This window comes from Astatotilapia calliptera, chromosome 2 (genome assembly GCF_900246225.1).
Source record: "Astatotilapia calliptera chromosome 2, fAstCal1.2, whole genome shotgun sequence".
Lineage (NCBI taxonomy): Eukaryota > Metazoa > Chordata > Actinopteri > Cichliformes > Cichlidae > Astatotilapia > Astatotilapia calliptera.
Genome location: NC_039303.1, coordinates 27752585 through 27770782, shown reverse-complemented (window position 1 = coordinate 27770782; position 18198 = coordinate 27752585). Strand labels below are relative to the sequence as shown.

The window sequence follows — 18198 nt, the reverse complement described above, 5'->3', positions numbered from 1 at the left end:
TTATTATTCTAATGTGTTGGTCATGGCTCAAGAACTGGACATGATGCAGTGATGAATGTGTGCTTTTACTGCAGGGATCAGATGGCCTCCAAGGTCCACCTGGGTCTCCGGGCTTAGTGGGCCTTCCTGGTGCCAAGGGAGAGAAAGTAAGGACACAACAACCTCCATAAAAGTGTTTAATAGATCTGTTGTTCGTTGCTGGTTTATTCATTATTTTTTTTAAAAATCTTTCTCAATGTGTATTTGCAGGGAAGACTAGGAGAGCCTGGACTTGATGTGAGTTTCTTACTAAGAAGAACTATACATGTTGACATTATTTTATCACAGTATCTTCAGTTTAAATAAAGTCTGACATATATTGGGTAATAAGTTCCCTTATGGATTGTGGTTTTGTATCCAGGGTTTCCCAGGCCTGAGGGGAGAAAAAGGTGATCGAGGCGAAAAAGGAGACAAGGTAAGTCCAAACAGATCCTCAGTTCTCCTCCAGCTTGTCGCATCTTCCTCCTTCAGTTTTTTAACATAGCAACAATAATGACTGACTTAAACTGCTTAAACTATTTCCAGTGTATGAATGGGCTGTCTTCATTAGCTGCATGTGATAAGTGTATGAATTTGTTTAACTGTTGTCCTCATCACTCCCAGGGTGACAGAGGAACAGTAGGGAAGAGAGGTCTAAAGGGCCAGAAGGGTGAACAAGGTCCTCCGGGTCTGGACCAGCCTTGTCCTGTGGTATGTCTCCCCCACACATGTACACACAAAGGCTTTGCAGCAATGCTCATTTACTTACTCCCACTTTCCTCTAGCTTTTTAGTTTAAAAACACTTAGCATATATCTTATCTCTGTTTCCCCCTTTAACTGCTTTTCTGAACTTGTTCTTCTATGCTTTAAATGTCTACTCGGCTCCTGCTAACAGGGGTGCGATGAGTCTAAAGAGCAGTCTGTGAAGGCAGCGGTTTCTTCTCCTGCAACTCCTCCTCTTCCTCCTTCTGGCCCTGAGGGCCCCTGTCCTCTGGTACAGTATCTTTGCTTCTTTTCCCCACTTCTCTCTGATCACTGTAACTGATGCTGTTATTGACTGTTTAAACGCTTCTTTAAATTTTGGTCTTTTGGAGGGGGGGGGGGGTCCAATTGGTCCCAACTCTGAAACATATAAACTGACATTTACCAACACATTGTTCATGTGGGTGTGGCTTAATAACAATAATAATAAAGAAAGGCGTTCACAGATAATAAACAGCAAAACTGTCTAGGCCCGATCAAGCCAAAAAAACGTAAAGCTTGCTATGAATTTGTGAAATATACACACAATGCCAAGTTCCAGAAATGCAGAACTACTTACTATACTTGATTGCAAAGAAGAAAACAGAAGAGGAAAAAGCAGGTGTAATCAAGAAAATAATAGTAATTAATAGTTTCGTCAGTATGAAGGATTGTGCAAAATCAGAACCACAGACAGACATTTGGTAAATGCTGACAACGAGTTACATATGAGACATGGTACAGTTCTTAGAATATTACTGTAGCTGGTTGGCATCGTTTTGCTTGGAGACTAGTAATAGAAGGAAACATCTAGCATATACACTACATGGCCATGGAAACCCATGGCAGGAAGTTCCTGGTGCACAGTTTCTGTGCTGATGTTAATGCCAGAGGTTTGGAGCTCTGCACTTACTGAGGAAACTTTTATGTGCTATGCAGCACAGCACTCAGTAACTAACTTTATATGGTCTGACACTTTCTGGTCAAGTTGTCATAGTTCCTAAATAATTCCACTTTACAATAATACCATTTATAGTTGATGAAGATATTGCATGAACTGACTCAGCAAGCTCTTTGCAATGACCAAATATTTCTAAAAGCAGATTGCATGGATAGGTGCATTTTATCACACGTCTTTTCAGAGATAAAGAGGTGTGTCCCAGTACTGTCAAGATAGTGCACCTATCCAAAGCGAAGCTAAGTTAACTGGACTGCTGACTGTACCTCTTATTTAACAGATCGACCATCGTGTTATCCAAGTATTTCTCCAAATATCGAAATGTTCATTTTAAATGTGATAATAAAAGTAATGTGGTACTTAGAAATCTGGATTTATTAGAGTAACATATGACTTAAAATCAAAACAAAAGTAAAATTTGATTTTTAATATAACACGCCTGACCGTGAAGGCACACCAACCGACATTAAAATCAGCAGCGTGCAAATTCTTCAGATGCAGGGAAGCATGCATCGCTGGACATTTTCACGCTTTTTTTAACTTCTGTTTTCACCTTGCAGGGACGTGACGGGCTACCCATACCGGGCTGCTGGCACAAGGTGAGTGTTAAAATTTCGAACATGTTTTTTTTTAATCATTTTATTAACTTATGAAATCATTTCCAAATGATTTTGATACAGCAGAGAGTGCTCTGGGGGAATGGCTAACAAAGTCAAAACACATGCTTAGTATTATTCAATTGAATTCATATTTGTTGGCTTATTTGACACAGGAGCATTTTGTAAGTATATTACAGCCTGTGTGCGATTTTGTAATTGCAGTGCATGAATATCTGAATGCAGTAGTTATTTGCTCATTTTAATTCTTCCGCACTAATCAGTCCATTTTTTCTTCTTTTGCAGTGATTACTAACCAGCAGCATGGAATCTGTACATATTGATGTGGTATATATTGCAACAGAATACTATGCCAACAACCCTACTCCCTTTTTTCCTTTTTTATAAAATCCTATTATATAATATATTGAGACTTTGAGAACAAGGACATATTTGGGTCTACAGTATTAAAAAAAAATGTTTAAACTCGAGATCCGGTGTTGTTGTTGTGAAAGCAGCCGTGCTTTTGAAGAGACTGACGTGACGTGGCCGTGAGACTCTTAGTTTGGAGGACAGTCCAGATGCCATTGTTGGAGTAGAGGAGTGCCTAACTAACAAAGCCTGCCTTGTTGCCTGATTGTCGTGTGCGCACTCGTCCATTCTCACAGGATGGATGCTTGAAGAGATGGACGTTATTTCGCGGCGGATGCAAGAGTGTGTTGTCAGTACTCTCTTGTCCTCTCTCTGTTTTTGTTTTGAAAGGAGGAAATGGCAAGGCAGAAGCTCAAACGCAAGCGTCTCTCTCAGCCCTGAAACGGTGCGGGGCCCGGTTGGAGTAAGGACACGTAGACACGCAGAAATCACAAGGGGCTGATTTGCTTTTTGCAGCAGAGCCGGCCATGTAATGCCCCTGTGTCAAACCGAACTCTCACATCCTCCGACATGGAATCTCTCCAAGAGGACGCAAACACTGCGTTTCCACATTCACCTCAGAGGGAAAGATGAACCTGCTTCTGATGTTTTGTAAAGGCTTGAGGTTTTCTGAGAGTCAATGATGTCACTGGCACATAAGGAAGGATTTTCTGTGCAGATAGTTTGAACATGTTATGGTGATCTCTTAAATTAATCTTAAGTCAGTAAGTAAGTTTTCACTAATGCATGATCATAACAGTTTTGTATAACATGCTATCAGCTTGTATGACTTGTGGTCCCTCATTGAAACCTCAAAGTGCATTGATTTTTACATACAATAAGCATTTTTTAAATGAACAAGCCACTCAGAAATGTTAGTCCACTTTTTTACGGCTGACGTTTATGATGACTTGTGCCGTTTTGTTTTATTATGGTATATTTTTACCTATCGCCAGTTTCATTTTTGCATTCCTGTGCATTACCATGATTGTGAGATGACTAGGTAGTGAAACTTTAAGGTCAGATTTGAAGGAACCATTAACAGTATTCATGATAAACCAGTGTTTCAGTTGCTTGACAAATGTTTGCCAATCTTGATGCGTTTTGACTGATTGTTATAGTTTAGTCACAGAAAGAAAGGAAAAGATGTTTAATTACTGCTGCCAGTCTTTCCTGGACAACAGTAGAAGTCCTTGCTGCTGACTTAAATGTTTGTTGTTTGTTAGATAGCTTTGAATCAATATTAGTCATGGAATGCAGGACTAACGCTCTAAAGAAGAAACCTTTAATCAAACATGCACACAGCAGTTGTTTTGGCGGTAGTTTCTTTTTCATTCAGCAACATCTCAGCACAGTGGTTCTAAAGTCTTTGCAGTCAGATGACTTCAACTAGTTTGTTGTGGTTTTTGTAATACATTTTCCTCAGACTTACTCATTTATTGGTGCTTAAATACTTTTGTGTACTGTTCAAATAAAACACAGACACGCACAAATGCACACCTTTTTAAAGAACTGTAAAACAAATGGTGAAATGGTAATCTGTGTTGGCTTGGACACTATACACAGGACTGATAATGCATAGGATCAATATATGCAAACATATACGTATTAATGGAAAGTGATGTTAAAGTTGTCTACGCATTGATATTTGTAATGCAGTATTAAAATTACTCAGTAATGATCTTTTTGAAAGGCAAAATACATTTTCAGGTTAATCATTTTTGGCAATCTACAGGTTACACTGGTTAGTTGTCTTCAGTACTATTAACCCATCACCACAGAGGCTGCTAAACATTTTCAACTAATGCTGTAATATTTCAAATGGATTTTATATTACAACAGTACATTTGTAATGCTGACTTTCTTGTAATTATAAATATCTTAATGTCCTATAACCAGGCTCACGTTATGTTCGAGTATGGTTTAGGCTGCAGATCCAGTAATTAACAAATTTATTAGACTACCTGTCATTAAAAATCATAAATATTTTAGAAATCTCTTAAAAATGTGTTTAAAAATATAAAAAATATATATATAATGTTTGTTTATTAGGCAAATACAAACTGAATTCATGTTTTTTTTCTATCCAAATTTAAGCTGGCACACTGGACAACAACAGAAATTATATTTTAGTATTAAAAATATTATTTACATAAGGTAGTTGTATTAAACTGGTGGATTAACCAGTACAGAAACATAAGAAAATGATTTTGGTTATGACCAATACTGTTAATTTGGGGCAGCTGTGACATAAACCTGACACCAGGTGGTGGTTTAATAAATTTGTTAAGCAGTCTTCCAACAGAATATTTCCTGTTTAAGCCTCAGATAAGAAGCTGTAACAAACCTCATATCACCTTTTGTTTATTATCATTTTGCATGAAGTCTTTTACATTGTACCTGCAAAGTTGCATCACTTAAAACACAAAACAATTTCTGTATCAGTAGAAAAATATGTTAACTTAAATAACACATACTCAAAAAACTAAAAGAAAAGGCATCACATTAAGCTAAAACGAACTTTCTTTGGGAATCATGATCAAATGTGTGTTGAGGTTGCAGTTATGTAGAATGGTTTAAAACGCAGGTTTGGGTTTTGTTTCATTGGGAAAGCTGGTAGTTATCTGCCACATTACATATGTGCCTTGATTTCTTTCGCAGATTCTATCAGTGTCTTTTTTATGGCTAAATGAGTAAATGGCGCCATGTCAGGATAGAGTTTGTTTTAGCAACTCTTTTACCACAGTGTTAGCTTAACTTTGTGAGAATGTTTTTGTTTGCTCTTTTTTGGTTGGGTATTTGGTTGTAAAAGATTTAAGCTATTTTTGTAATTGTCTAAAATGTATAACATAAAATCTGGTAAACTAAACATGTAGATGGAAATAAACCCTCTAGTTCTATGGTTGCTTGTCATTAAATATATCCATGTTATATTGTTCTGGTTCATTCATTTTACATTAAAACTAAGAGGTGCAGCCAAATCTGTGCTGTACTTCATGCATTGAATTTAGAATCCTTCTAGACATTTCTAAGTCCTGAATGATCAGGTCAGGTTAAGATTAGCAGTTGAACTTTCCTTTAAAAAAAAAAATCATATACTTAGAGATGGATCGAGTGACCTTGATTCATCCCTTAATTATGTTACTATGGCAGGGGTGAGCATCTATTTACCATTCTCTTCATCACATGCCACCACTGCATGTCATTGAATTAAATTGTGCTCTCTTCTATAGTTTTTCTCCTTATCTCTCTGTGCACCCTTTCTTTTTCTCTTATTTTTAACCCACACAGCAGCCTGCTAGTTGAACCTCAGATACAGGAGAAACAACGTGATTTTTGTCCCAGTGGCAGAACACTGGACCAGGGCACGCTGGAGAGATTATATCTCTCAGCTGGCCTGGGAATGCCTTGGTGTTCCCCTGGATAACCTGGAGGAAGTGACCGGGGAAAGGGAAGTGTAGGCTTCTCTGCTTAGGCTGCTGTCCCCATGACCCAGCCCTGGATAAGTGAAAGAAAATGGATGGCTGGGTGGATACACAAACACCTAGAGACAGAAGATTAAAGGAATAATATTAGAAAATGTTAAGTTTCATTTGTCATTTTATGCATATTTGGACAGAGGAGCAAAAATGTACACAGTACCAGCAGCGGCTGTATGCATGGGGACAGCACTGATAGATGACAACACATCCAAGCTACCAAGTTGATGTTTAGAAGAAAATATTTGTAAAGCTCAGAAATCTTAACAAGCAGTCTATCATTCATATATATATATATATATATAACACCCAGCACGCCCCTGCGGGCGGTTTATCCTTCAAGCTCGGGTCCTCTACCAGAGGCCTGGGAGCTTGAGGGTCCTGCGCAGTATCTTAGCTGTTCCCAGGACTGCGCTCTTCTGGACAGAGATCTCCGATGTTGTTCCTATGGAAGAAATATAGTATCATCAGAATTCAAGTATTTTTAGACATTGAATTTATGACACTGAATTTTTATCCTCCAAATTTCCCTGCAAAAATATTCACCTGCAAAAATTCACCTGCAAAAAATTCACCTGCAAAAATTCACCTGAAAAAAATTCACCTGCAAAAATTCACCTGAAAAAAATTCACCTGCAAAAATTCACCTGCAAAAATTCAACTGCAAAAGTGATGAACTTTAATGACCCAAGCCAGAGCAATCAGCACCAGATCGAGTCGAGTGGCTCTCAGCCAATTAAATTACGCTGTTTGATCACATGACACCGTTAGCCAGCAGTGTGTCTCCTAAAAGAGAGCTGTTTAAAGGTGAGTGATTAAGTTTTTCTCCTAAATAGAGATCATTACAGAACGCCTAGTCCTACTTAAAATCCCATTTATTATTATTTTTTTTTTTATCATCTACTCGAACTAAGGAAAACGTTTGACTAACTCAAAGACAATTTCCACGCCTCCCCTGCCTGACTGCAGAGGCAGTTTTGAATTTAGGAGCGCCAAGATGGCAGCGGCAAACCCTGGCGGCTCTCCGGTGAGTATATATATATATATATATTTTTTTTTTTATCTTCAAGTTTGTCTTTTGAAACCTTAATTTTATTTAAATCCGTTGCTCACGTATAAAGTACACAGACGGGGTCTTTGCTCAACTCGTCTGAGGCGTGTCTCACTAAGCGCTACATGCTAGCATCCTGCTAACCGAGCTACCCTTTACATGCTGTGCTTTAGAAAATGGGATACTCGTTAAAAAAATACTCCGCAGATATTGATAGATAGACGAACACTGCAAATATAATGTTGGAAACGAGAACGGCCTTTGGTGAAGGGGTAAAATACACCATGAATAAAGCCATAGAGTGAATGGCTGCCATGGTTGCAGAACAGCCTGATTTAATGACAAGAATGGGGAAGAGTGAGGTGAAGTGAACCACAGCCACAAAACACGGTCAGACAAGGCGGCAAAAGGGCAGTGATCTGTCCGTCAGTATGAAGTTGGTGTGTGCTTTGGTGAACAAAAACTCCAGACTGGTAGCAGGAAGATGGGAGACTCGTGTTTCACTGGAATAGTGGTGAATTAAAACATCCTTTGTTGGGGACATTTCGGTGTAAATGCATCCATACAGGCAAGACAGAGGCAGACTAGACAGTGAAGAAAACAAGGCAAACATTAGAAATATAAAAACGGAAATATAGGATGAGTCGGGGATGAGTTCCTGCCCCAAGTGGAGGAGTTCAAGTATCTCGGGGTCTTGTTCGCGAGTGATGGGAGAAGGGAGCCGGAGATCGACAGACGGATTGGGGCTGCAGCTGCAGTAATGCGGACGCTGCACCGGTCCGTCGTGGTGGAGAGGGAGCTGAGTGTAAAAGCGAAGCCCTCAATTTACCGGTCGATCTACGTCCCTACCCTCACCTATGGCCTTTACATGACTAACGTCCCCTCTTCTCCCTACCTCACATTAGCCCCCATCTTTCTTCCAGGTGGAAAAGACCCGTCACCTTCTGGGAGAGGCGGCTCCCGTGGGAACAGCTCCCACCACCAAGTCCCTGAGTGAGTCTCTGTCCCCCAGCGTGAGCTCCAGCACTCTGTCCACGTCCACCTCCGCCTCCTCGCAGATCTCCAGCACCACCTTTGAAAGCGTGAGAAGGAGCTGGCCACCAAGGTGAGAAAAACGTGGGCTTAGTGGGCGTTCTTGTTGCTGCCTTCTTCCTTCTCTGCTCGGAGCTGATCGGTCTTGTTCCTGTTGTGTTGTAGTGCCTGCGCCTTCTGACACACACCTTCAATACTGAATACAACCAGCTGGTGAACAGCATCAGTGACTGCAAGGTGAGAAATAATACAAAGAAATAAAAAAATAGCCTTTCTGTGTCACATCAGGGAGTTCCTATATTGACGTCTACCTCATCCTGCTGTTGTTTCACTTCAGCTTTCTCTCATCTCACCGATCGGACGTGATCCATCCGTGACGAGCTTCAGCAGTGCCACCCTCACCCCTTCCTCTACCTGCCCCTCTCTCTCGGACTCCCGCTGTGGCTCCATGGGCCAGAAGTAAACATATTTTTAGGAACATTGACCTCGATCTGCAAACGGTTATTGACAGGTTATCCATTTGATTCTAACTTGGTGTGATTTGTGTTAAAGGACCCCTGAGAACAGCTCACGTGCCTCCAGTCCCTCCTGCTCAGACTGTGAAAACTTCCCGATGGTTCCCACTCTGGAGACCTCCTACCTTGCGCGGGCTGCAAAAGAACGAGTTCCTGAACTTGGTGCCTGATATTGAAGAAATGCGACCAGGGTGAGTAATGCCATATTAACCCAAATACTGTCACTATGACATGTGTCTCACAGACCAAATGTAAGTCGACACTCATGTTCTCTAGTTCAAGCAGAAGTGATGTGGATCGATTCAAATTCCTGAACCTGGATGATTTCAGCTGGAAACAAACCAACTCTGCTTCTTCCTCAGATAATTCAATTCAATTCAATTCAATTTTATTTATATAGCGCCAAATCACAACAAAAGTCACCTCAAGGCGCTTCATAGATACAGAGAAAAACCCAACAATCATATGACCCCCTATGAGCAAGCACTTTGGCGACAGTGGGAAGGAAAAACTCCCTTTTAACAGGAAGAAACCTCCAGCAGAACCAGGCTCAGGGAGGGGCGGGGCCATCTTCTGTGACCGGTTGGGGTGAGAGAAGGAAGACAGGATAAAGACATGCTGTGGAAGAGAGACAGAGGTTAATAACAGATATGATTCAATGCAGAGACGTCTATTAACTCATACTGAGTGAGAAAGGAGACTGGAAAGGAAAAACTCAATGCATCATGGGAATCCCCGGCAGGCTACATCTATTGCAGCATAACTAAGGGAGGATTCAGGGTCACCTGGTCCAGCCCTAAATATATGCTTTAGCAAAAAGGAAAGTTTTAAGCCTAATCTTAAAAGTAGAGATAGTGTCTGTCTCCTGAATCCAAACTGGAAGCTGGTTCCACAGAAGAGGGGCCTGAAAACTGAAGGCTCTCCCTCCCATTCTACTTTTAAATACTCTAGGAACAACAAGTAGGCCTGCAGAGCGAGAGCGAAGTGCTCTAATAGGGTGATATGGTACTACAAGGTCATTAAGATAAGATGGGGCCTGATTATTTAAGACCTTGTATGTGAGGAGCAGGATTTTGAATTCAATTCTGGATTTAACAGGAGAAATCTGCTCTCTCTTTCTAGTCCCTGTCAGGACTCTTGCTGCAGCATTTTGGATTAGCTGAAGGCTTTTCAGTGAGTTTTTTGGACATCCTGATAATAATGAATTACAGTCGTCCAGCCTGGACGTAATAAATGGTAAATGCCCTGTATTTATATAGCGCTTTACTAGTCCCTAAGGACCCCAAAGCGCTTTACATATCCAGTCATCCACCCATTCACACACACATTCACACAATAAATGCATGAACTAGTTTTTCAGCGTCACTCTGAGACAGGATATTTCTAATTTTAGAGATGTTGCGCAAATGGAAGAACGCAGTCTTACATATTTGTTTAATATGTGCGTTGAAGGACATGTCCTGGTCAAAAATGACTCCAAGGTTCCTCACAGCGTTACTGGAGGCCAAGGTAACGCCATCTAGAGTAAGAATCTGGTTAGATACCATATTTCTAAACTTTTCAGGGCCGAGTACAATAACCTCAGTTTGATCTGAATTAAGAAGCAGAAAGTTTCCTAACAGAAAAAACATTTAGAGGGGGAAAAAAAAAAAAAAAAAAGCAGAAAGTTAGCGGCCATCCAGGTCTTTAAGTCTTTAAGACATTCCTGCAGTGTAACTCATTGGTGTGTGTTATCTGGCTTCATGGACAGATAGAGCTGGGTGTCATCTGCATAGCAGTGAAAATTTATGCTATGTCTTCTAATGATGCTGCCTAGGGGAAACATGTATAATGTAAACAGAATTGGTCCTAGCACTGAACCCTGTGGAACTCCATAATTAACCTCAGTGTGTGAAGAGGACTCTCCATTTACATGCACAAATTGGAGTCTATTAGATAGATATGTCACAAACCAAACTGTACACTGGTAAACTGTTACAATAAAAAAGACCGTAATTTTCTTTACGCTTCTTTATTTATGTAACTTTTGTTTTCACTGGCAATTTAGTGTTAGGTTAGGACAAAAAACAAATTAGGAAGGTTAAAGACAGAACATTACTAGATTGTGGTTTTAATTAAAATGTAGCCTTTGACAATGCTGAACACATGAGAAGCTACTTTAAGGCATATCACCCAATTTGTAATATTGCTAAACATTTCTTAAGGCAGACAAGTTATGCTGGCTGGGTCAGTGTCATTTTTGTTGTAATTGATGTCTGGTTTGTTCTGTTCCCTAGTGATGGGTAGGGATGGGTACCAGTATCCGGTGTTCTGACATAATCCTTGAAATAGTAATAACACAGTATCCTCAGCAAAGATGAATTAAACAAGTTTTATTTTAATGGAAGTTTACTTCAAGTCTTCAGATTTTTACTGTCTTTTATTTGATTACTTTAAAGTATATGATTACATTAGAGTAATTAAATAAAGACAGTTTTGATGGAGCTCCTGAGCCAGCCCAAGCTCTCTATGAAGACGAGGAAAAACTCCCCTGGGGGGGCCAGACTGACGGGAAGAAACCTCGGGAAAGCCCATTCAAAGAGAGATCCCCTTTCCTGGGATGGCTGGGGGGGGTTACAGGAATTCCAAAACACTGAAATTTAAAGTGGGCCAATTAAAAAAAATTATTTCCTGAAAAAAAGAAAGGTAATTCATACATCACACATAAATGATAACGTCTGAATTGTGTGTGTTTGTGTGTGTGTGTGTGATAGCCTTATCTCAGCCAAGTGTGATGCTGTAGCTCCTCCAGCGTCGGCCGCGTCTCCGGGACTTTGGTTAAACAGGCGTCCAAGAAATCCCGGCAGTCTGGAAAGAAAGGAAAGAGAAAAAACATGAAGATGATAGTTCCAGTGGTCCAAGCCATCAATCAGTCTTGAAGTGTGACGTTTTCTTACTTTTGGACAGATGTCTTTTGAATTTCAGGCGCTTTTTGAGGAAGCTCGTGGTGTTAAAGTCCCCGGCATGAAGCGCTTCGTACAGAACCACTCCCATTTGCCATACCGTGGTGGGTCCACACCTGTAGCAACTGCGCCCGTACCACTCGGGAGGGGAGTAAATTTCTGTACCTAATAAACAGACACAATTGCAATTTCTTCTAAAACAAAAGGCGAAAATTGTGACATCTGTGAAGAGCAAGAGCAGAATATGTTACCATAGAAGACGCGGTACTGCGACTGCTCCTTAACAAAGCAGCTCAGTCCAAAGTCGATGATACGAACACGCGGTACATCTGAGCCGGTCTCAATTAGAATGTTCTCACTCTTGATGTCCCGGTGAAAGATGTGTTTATCCTCCAGGTGCTTCGCAGCATCAACCAGCTGCTTCAGAATGACCTGGAATCAGAGCAGGGCGATATGACCAAAAATATTTATCACGATATACATTTGAAAAGTTGCGATAACGATATAACTGACGATATAACTGACACTAGACAAAATACTTTACAACGCCACAACTTTATTAGTGCAAAAAACCCCATAAATGTATTTTCACTTAAACAAGCAGCTGTTTTTTTATGTGCATTAAAGTTATATAAAAATGTAACAGTGCAAATGCAAATTCCTTGCTGACAGTTTAACCAAAAGGCATTTCCAGTGGAAATTGGCCGACATATCCTCAGCATAACCATGTAAAATATCCACAAAGCTTAAAAAGAGGTTATTCACACACAATACGGTAATATCACGTTGAGGTGCAGTACGTATCACTCCGCGAGGCGCCTGCCTACGATAGCCGTAATGCTCCGACAATCCATCGAGCGGTGCGGCTTTGTAGCTTAGCAAAGTCGCCGTGTACATAAAATCGTTTTGAGGTCAGTAAACACAACCAGAATTCATACATAAGGCACACGGGATTATAAGGGGCACTGTCGAGTTTCAGAAAAATCAAAGGATTGATTTTAAGTGTGCCGTATTTTCCAAACAACACGGTAATAACGGCGGCCCGCTAGCATGCGCTACCAAAAATCGTGCTTTGTTGTGTATCTGACGGACGAAAGCTAAACCAGTTCCACACCACTAAAGTTGCAGCATTTTTACAAACCAGTTCTGGTTCATCCGTTTCATTCAACGATCCACTTTTGCTCTTCTCTTTCTGCGTCACCGCCATCTGCGTATGTAAACATAGGCACTGCGCATGCGCGTTTTACCTATTCTAGCGCGATATTTCATTTTCCTATCGTTGCCCAAAATTACACCGGTATTACCGTGAATGGTATGATATAGCCCAGCCCTACCTGGAAACGATGAAAAAGACAATAATCAATCAATGGGTTAATGTTTCTCTAATACTCTGTGCTTTGATTGAATGATGTACAGTCTAAGACTCTTCTAAGGCAAGTCAACTTGCCTTGGCCTTGTCCTCTGGCAAAAATCCTCCATTTTCTTCTATGTATTTATCCAGGTCCACAGCGGGGACAGGTCTCTCCATCACCAGGATCAGCTCTCTGCCAAAGTCAAACCACTCCAACAGAGACACTGGGGCTGATGTTTCCACTGATCCATCTGCTTCAGCTGCAAGCTTCAGCATGATGGCAACTTCCACTGACACATTCTTCCCGTTATCATCCTGAAATATTTCAACAAAGTGGATGATGAGGCACAGACGTTCCACAGGTGAACGCTGCATGCAATCCACTAATGTAAAAACAATTCAAGTCTTGCACATTTACCTTCACTTTGCAGTACACTTTCCCCTTTGGGATGTGTTTGATGGCCACCTAAAAGACACAGGGAATTGATGAGCATTTCCTCAGTATGACATCATTAAAGGTGTAAAACAGCTTACGATATTATCCCTTATCTGCGTTACTGCCTGTCTTACTACCACCATCTGAACACTTACTGGTAAATGATCCTTTATGCGGTAGCCAGCAAACACTGCTCCACAGCCTCCTTCTCCAAGCCGGTGCTCCTCCACGTATCTCGCTTGGAAGTCACCTAAACAGACAAACACAAATTGGGTTTTACTACAGCTGTCACACAAATTACTCTCTGCTGTACCCTAAATGTTCATTTTGCTCTTCACCTGAATATAAAAGCTAAGCTGCTTGCTACTTACGTTTCTGTTCAGCCACTGACTTTTTGGCAACGGTTTTGGTTTTGTCCTGGTCCACGTTCTTTTTCTTAGGTGGGTCCCTGGTGTCTCCCGCAGCTTTCCTTTTGCCAGCCTTTTTGTTTTTACTGCAGCTCTCTGAAATCTCTATGCTGCAGTCTGCAGATGTGGAAAACACCAAAAGCACGTCAGCTTATTAGATAATAGACACAAATATCTCCCAAACACTAATACCTTCAAACTAGCAACCAGATGTACACTTAATCTACCCCTCACTCAACTAATTAGCCTACCTTTACCAGTGTCCAACCAGGAAGATGCCTGCCCCTTGTCACCGCTCACATGCTCAAGAAGTTTACGCTTCTTTGCTGTATTGGTTGTCCCCGCTTCATCTTGTTGGACCTTTCGCTTAACTCCCCCGACCACATGAGCATCTGAGCTGGTGGAAGGACCAGCCTGCTCAGTGACCCTCCTTCTTTTTATGGGGGTCGTTTTTTCGGGACTGGCCTTTCTTTTAGCCATCCTGCTCTTACAATCTATAAACAACAACAACAACAACACATTAGTGAAAAAGAGCGCTCGACATCAGGACTAGAAGGATTTTGATGTCATTGAATTTTAAATTAGTATTGCTTACAATATAACAACAAGTTTATCCTTTTGATAAAAAAACACACCAACACGAGTCCATACTAGGTCTACTAAGTCTAGATACTGATGACACTTGTTGCTCTGTTTTCACTGCTCAGTCCAAGAATAAACTTGTCACATTATTTTACCAAAAGACAAAGTGCCCCAGTAACCTTTCTTTGATTAGACATGTTGCACTCAGGTTAGTTTCAATCAAAACCAGGATTTAAATCCTCTAAAAATGAATCATTTTATACACAGAGCCTCAACATTGTTAGAAATGTACATTCTGTTATTTGGGGGATTTTTTTTTTTTTTACTTACTTTGATCTCCTGGATCTTTCTTATCTGCCTCAGTCGTAACTTTTCTTGTTTCCTTTTTCATCTTAATTTTTTGAGAACTTTTAAAATAGAAAATGTCACCTTAATGAGTGAATAGTCCTTCAAATGTCTGGATGCTTGACTTTTCTAACTAAGCTGTATAAGTCAGTTCTGTAAGTGAGCTTTAAAAGTAAACTCCGGAGTCTATGGCAACACAACATTAGAACCTTGCCTTTTAGTGACATCACTAAAAGGCAGTGTCCCAAGTAGTTTAAAGAAAAACACTCTGGCATTTCATATAATTCAGTAATTTCACATTAAACTTTCTTTCATTATCCTTTCATTATTTGTTTAAAGACTTGATGTGTGGATGCTACTATGAAGACTTCTAGTTGAGCAAACACTAATAAACACTGACTAGTTTATCTGAGATAAAATATAACACTTTTTTATTAAGTCAGTGTTAACTCTGTTTTTTTCTGTTAGGATCATTCAATAGTATCAGAAGAGAAAAGAAAAGTATGTTTTGTTTTGTTTTTTTTTCTTCAAGATCTGTTCACATGTACTTAGCAAGAGTGAGTACACAGCGTTAAAAAAATGGTACTTAGTGTAGTGAGGAAGGCGAAAAGCAAAGAGAGCATATGAAGGTAATATTGAAGAAGGCGCAGTTTTGAAGTGGTGAAAGGCAAAGGCATGAGTGCAAGCGTAATAAAAGGTAATAGGAGAGATGTAGAGCAGGCGGAGGACTTGGCTGGAGCAGGAAAAGGCAAAAGGGGAAACGCGAGTGCACGTCTGAAACTTCTTCACTGTCAGTGAATCCTAATTCTTAAGACTAACTAAGAAGAATAAATCTATGTATGAATGTCGTTTTGAGCACATCTCCTCTTTCTACTGATCAATTCTTCCACCTAGTGGATAGATGATAGTATTGCAGCTTGTCTCATCACCTGTTGTGTGTTTTGTGTGCTCCAGAACCTGCGTCCTGTTGGAGTACTGTACGTAAAACACACAAACACTGGAGTGAACACAGCTGCTGAACATCTCTATATTCATAACTTCTTCCTGTTATCTCATATCTGTCTCCCTTCATCTGTGTAGGAACGGTGTACAGATGTATGATTATGTCACTCCTGCTCCTCCACCTAACACCTCCACTCCAAACTAAGTTTGCTCTGCTGCTTTGGTTCACTGATCTGCAAGTATCTGTCATTTGTTTGCAGATGTCTGCAGGAATTATTGTAATGATCCATTAATGGTGCCTGATTTCATTCAGTTTTACAGCTTGTCTCGTGTTTTTGAACTGCTTCCCTCACAGTTGTACACAGTGCTAACATGTGCTCTTACTCTGTGTTTTATTCCTGAAGAAAAAGAAAGTGCCCAGCCCAGCAGGATGAAGATGGGCCATACGTCAAGAAGCCGCCAAATGCCTTCATGCTCTATCTCAAAGAGCAGAGGCCAAAGGTCATTGCTGAACTCAACATCCCTGGAAGTGCAGCCGTAAATGCAGTGGTGGGACAGAGAGTAAGTGTGTAACTCTGCATACATTTATGCATCTGTTAATGTTGTCTGCTCATGTTTTTGCATGTGTCCCAGCTGTCCTGTAGTTATGTGTAGTAGCAGTGCTCACAGTGTGTTCTTATGATCTTCTGTCCACAGTGGAAGTCGCTTTCAAACGACCAGAAAGCCAGATATTTCAAGCAGGCTGAAACAGAAAGACAGAATCATGCCAAAGAGCATCCAGCCTGGTCGACCAAAGAAAACTATGTATGTCCAAAGTGCCAACATGAAGTTCCTACATGTGTGCATCACTGCACAGAGTTTGTATCAGCTAATGAAAACTCTGTGTTTGTTTTCAGGGCAAGAAGAGGAAGAGAATCAGACTTAGAAAAGGTGAAAGAAGATTTCTTGGTATCACAGCATCTTACATAAGAAATGTGATGAAAACGAAACAAAAATGTGTTGAAAAAAAGAAGACTTAATGTATTTTTGTTTGCGTTGCAGAATCTGCATCTGTACATGAAGAAGTTGTTCAACAAGCCAACAACTTGCGTATGAGGCCAGCTGAGTCACAGCCATCTTCTTCTTCTCATTCATTTCTGACAGAGCCACATGAGCAGCCACAGACAAAGCCAGATGACAGCAGCGTGCCTCGCCAGCAGCCAGTGTGTTTGCAACTGCCAAACACACAGGCATCACCCTACACACCTCTCTGTCAAGAAAATCAGGTCTCCCCTGCCTCTCACATGAATTTCCCTGAGGACACCTCATTGGACTCCCCTGTTGCAGCCCTTCAGTTCCAGACAGAGGAAGCCTTTGTCGCAGACAGTGAGGAAGAACTGCTGTCAGTGCTGGAAGAGCTCGACCCCCTCCCCATCACTGCGCAGTCTCAGCAGCCCTCACCCACCCCTGCCTCTCCTGTAGATGCCTCTCAAACTGCATCAGTTCAACCCCGAGTTGAATTATTTCAAGACCGAGATGAGCCCATCTGTTTTGCTGAAATCCAAGAAGACATGTGGTCAGTGCTTGACTACCTCCCCGTCTCTCAGCAGTCTAATGTGCTCTCCTCTCCTCATTCACACAACTACTCGACTCCTAAACAAAATCTCATCTGTCCTGCTGATTCCCCTCCATCCAAACTGGCGTCCTCCCCTGTTGCATTCACTGAATTGCTGTCAACAACCCCCATCTTTTGCCAACTAATGAAAAACAATTTCATTATAGACGATTGGACTGATTTCAATTGAATTAAACTGTTACTCCTGTTATTTCAACATCTGTCTTTGTGTAAATAAATAAAAAAATAAACAAAAGATGCTTCTGTCATAAGTTACAGCAGGATGAAACAACCTTCATGTAGTTCTTGTTTTTAACACTGCAAACCTTCTTTAGTTCTTTTGTTTCCTTTCATATTCAGCACACATCTGTCAGTGTCCACTAACTGTCAGGGAAAAGCCAGATAAAAACACTGTGGGGTCTTTTGGGACACGTGCTGGTTGGGTTTACTCATAGATATCAGAAATGATCTGTTCTGTATTCAAAGGATACACGAAGGACATTTGTATTAAATGCAATATAGCGACTGATCATATGCTGCTTTCTTTGGGGGGTTTTCACCACTATGTTACACAAATCCAGTTTCTAACTGAAAAGAAAATCCTTCACCATTTTCTAATCAAATTCCCTGGTTTCCCATGTCAGAGATGTCATGGCTGAAAGGATCATCGCATATTGAGCTCAAAGCTAAACTCTTGTGTAGGGCCTCTTTCCATGTTGCACCATTCATTTTAAAAAGTCCTGGTAACAAGAGACAGAGGTGACTTGATGTATTACAGTTACTTCCCAATTTACAGA

General features: G+C 40.8%; 3 protein-coding genes across 13 annotated transcripts in view; 2 read left to right on the top strand and 1 right to left on the bottom strand.

The window, feature by feature from the left end:
* Positions 1-4719, top strand: part of col23a1b (collagen type XXIII alpha 1 chain b) — a 128890-nt gene extending 124171 nt beyond the window's left edge. For 5 of the 11 annotated variants that reach the window (XM_026191691.1, XM_026191664.1, XM_026191682.1 and 2 more), the window contains 8 exons: positions 75-146; positions 250-276; positions 401-454; positions 643-729; positions 915-1013; positions 2279-2317; positions 2491-2499; positions 3077-4719. In XM_026191691.1, coding sequence (XP_026047476.1) covers positions 75-146; positions 250-276; positions 401-454; positions 643-729; positions 915-1013; positions 2279-2317; positions 2491-2499; positions 3077-3127 — 438 coding nt within the window. In that variant the 3' untranslated portion in view covers positions 3128-4719. Of the gene's footprint in view, positions 1-74; positions 147-249; positions 277-400; positions 455-642; positions 730-914; positions 1014-2278; positions 2318-2490; positions 2500-2620 lie in introns of all 11 variants that reach the window. The other 6 variants (XM_026191709.1, XM_026191674.1, XM_026191736.1 and 3 more) reach the window with 5 other exon arrangements.
* Positions 4720-11154: 6435 nt separating this feature from the next.
* Positions 11155-15378, bottom strand: LOC113035959 (serine/threonine-protein kinase pim-1-like). Its single transcript, XM_026191876.1, has 9 exons — positions 14851-15378; positions 14190-14432; positions 13903-14055; positions 13687-13781; positions 13514-13561; positions 13192-13410; positions 11996-12176; positions 11739-11909; positions 11155-11649 (listed from the first exon to the last, which is right to left on the bottom strand). Exons 1-9 carry the CDS (start codon positions 14909-14911, stop codon positions 11558-11560), a joined length of 1263 nt encoding a protein of 420 aa, XP_026047661.1. The 5' UTR covers positions 14912-15378; the 3' UTR covers positions 11155-11557.
* Positions 15379-15540: 162 nt separating this feature from the next.
* Positions 15541-17268, top strand: LOC113028316 (transcription factor 7-like 1-C). Its single transcript, XM_026178492.1, has 5 exons — positions 15541-15562; positions 15946-16042; positions 16212-16368; positions 16504-16611; positions 17134-17268. Exons 1-5 carry the CDS (start codon positions 15541-15543, stop codon positions 17266-17268), a joined length of 519 nt encoding a protein of 172 aa, XP_026034277.1.
* The last annotated feature ends 930 nt before the right edge of the window (positions 17269-18198 follow it).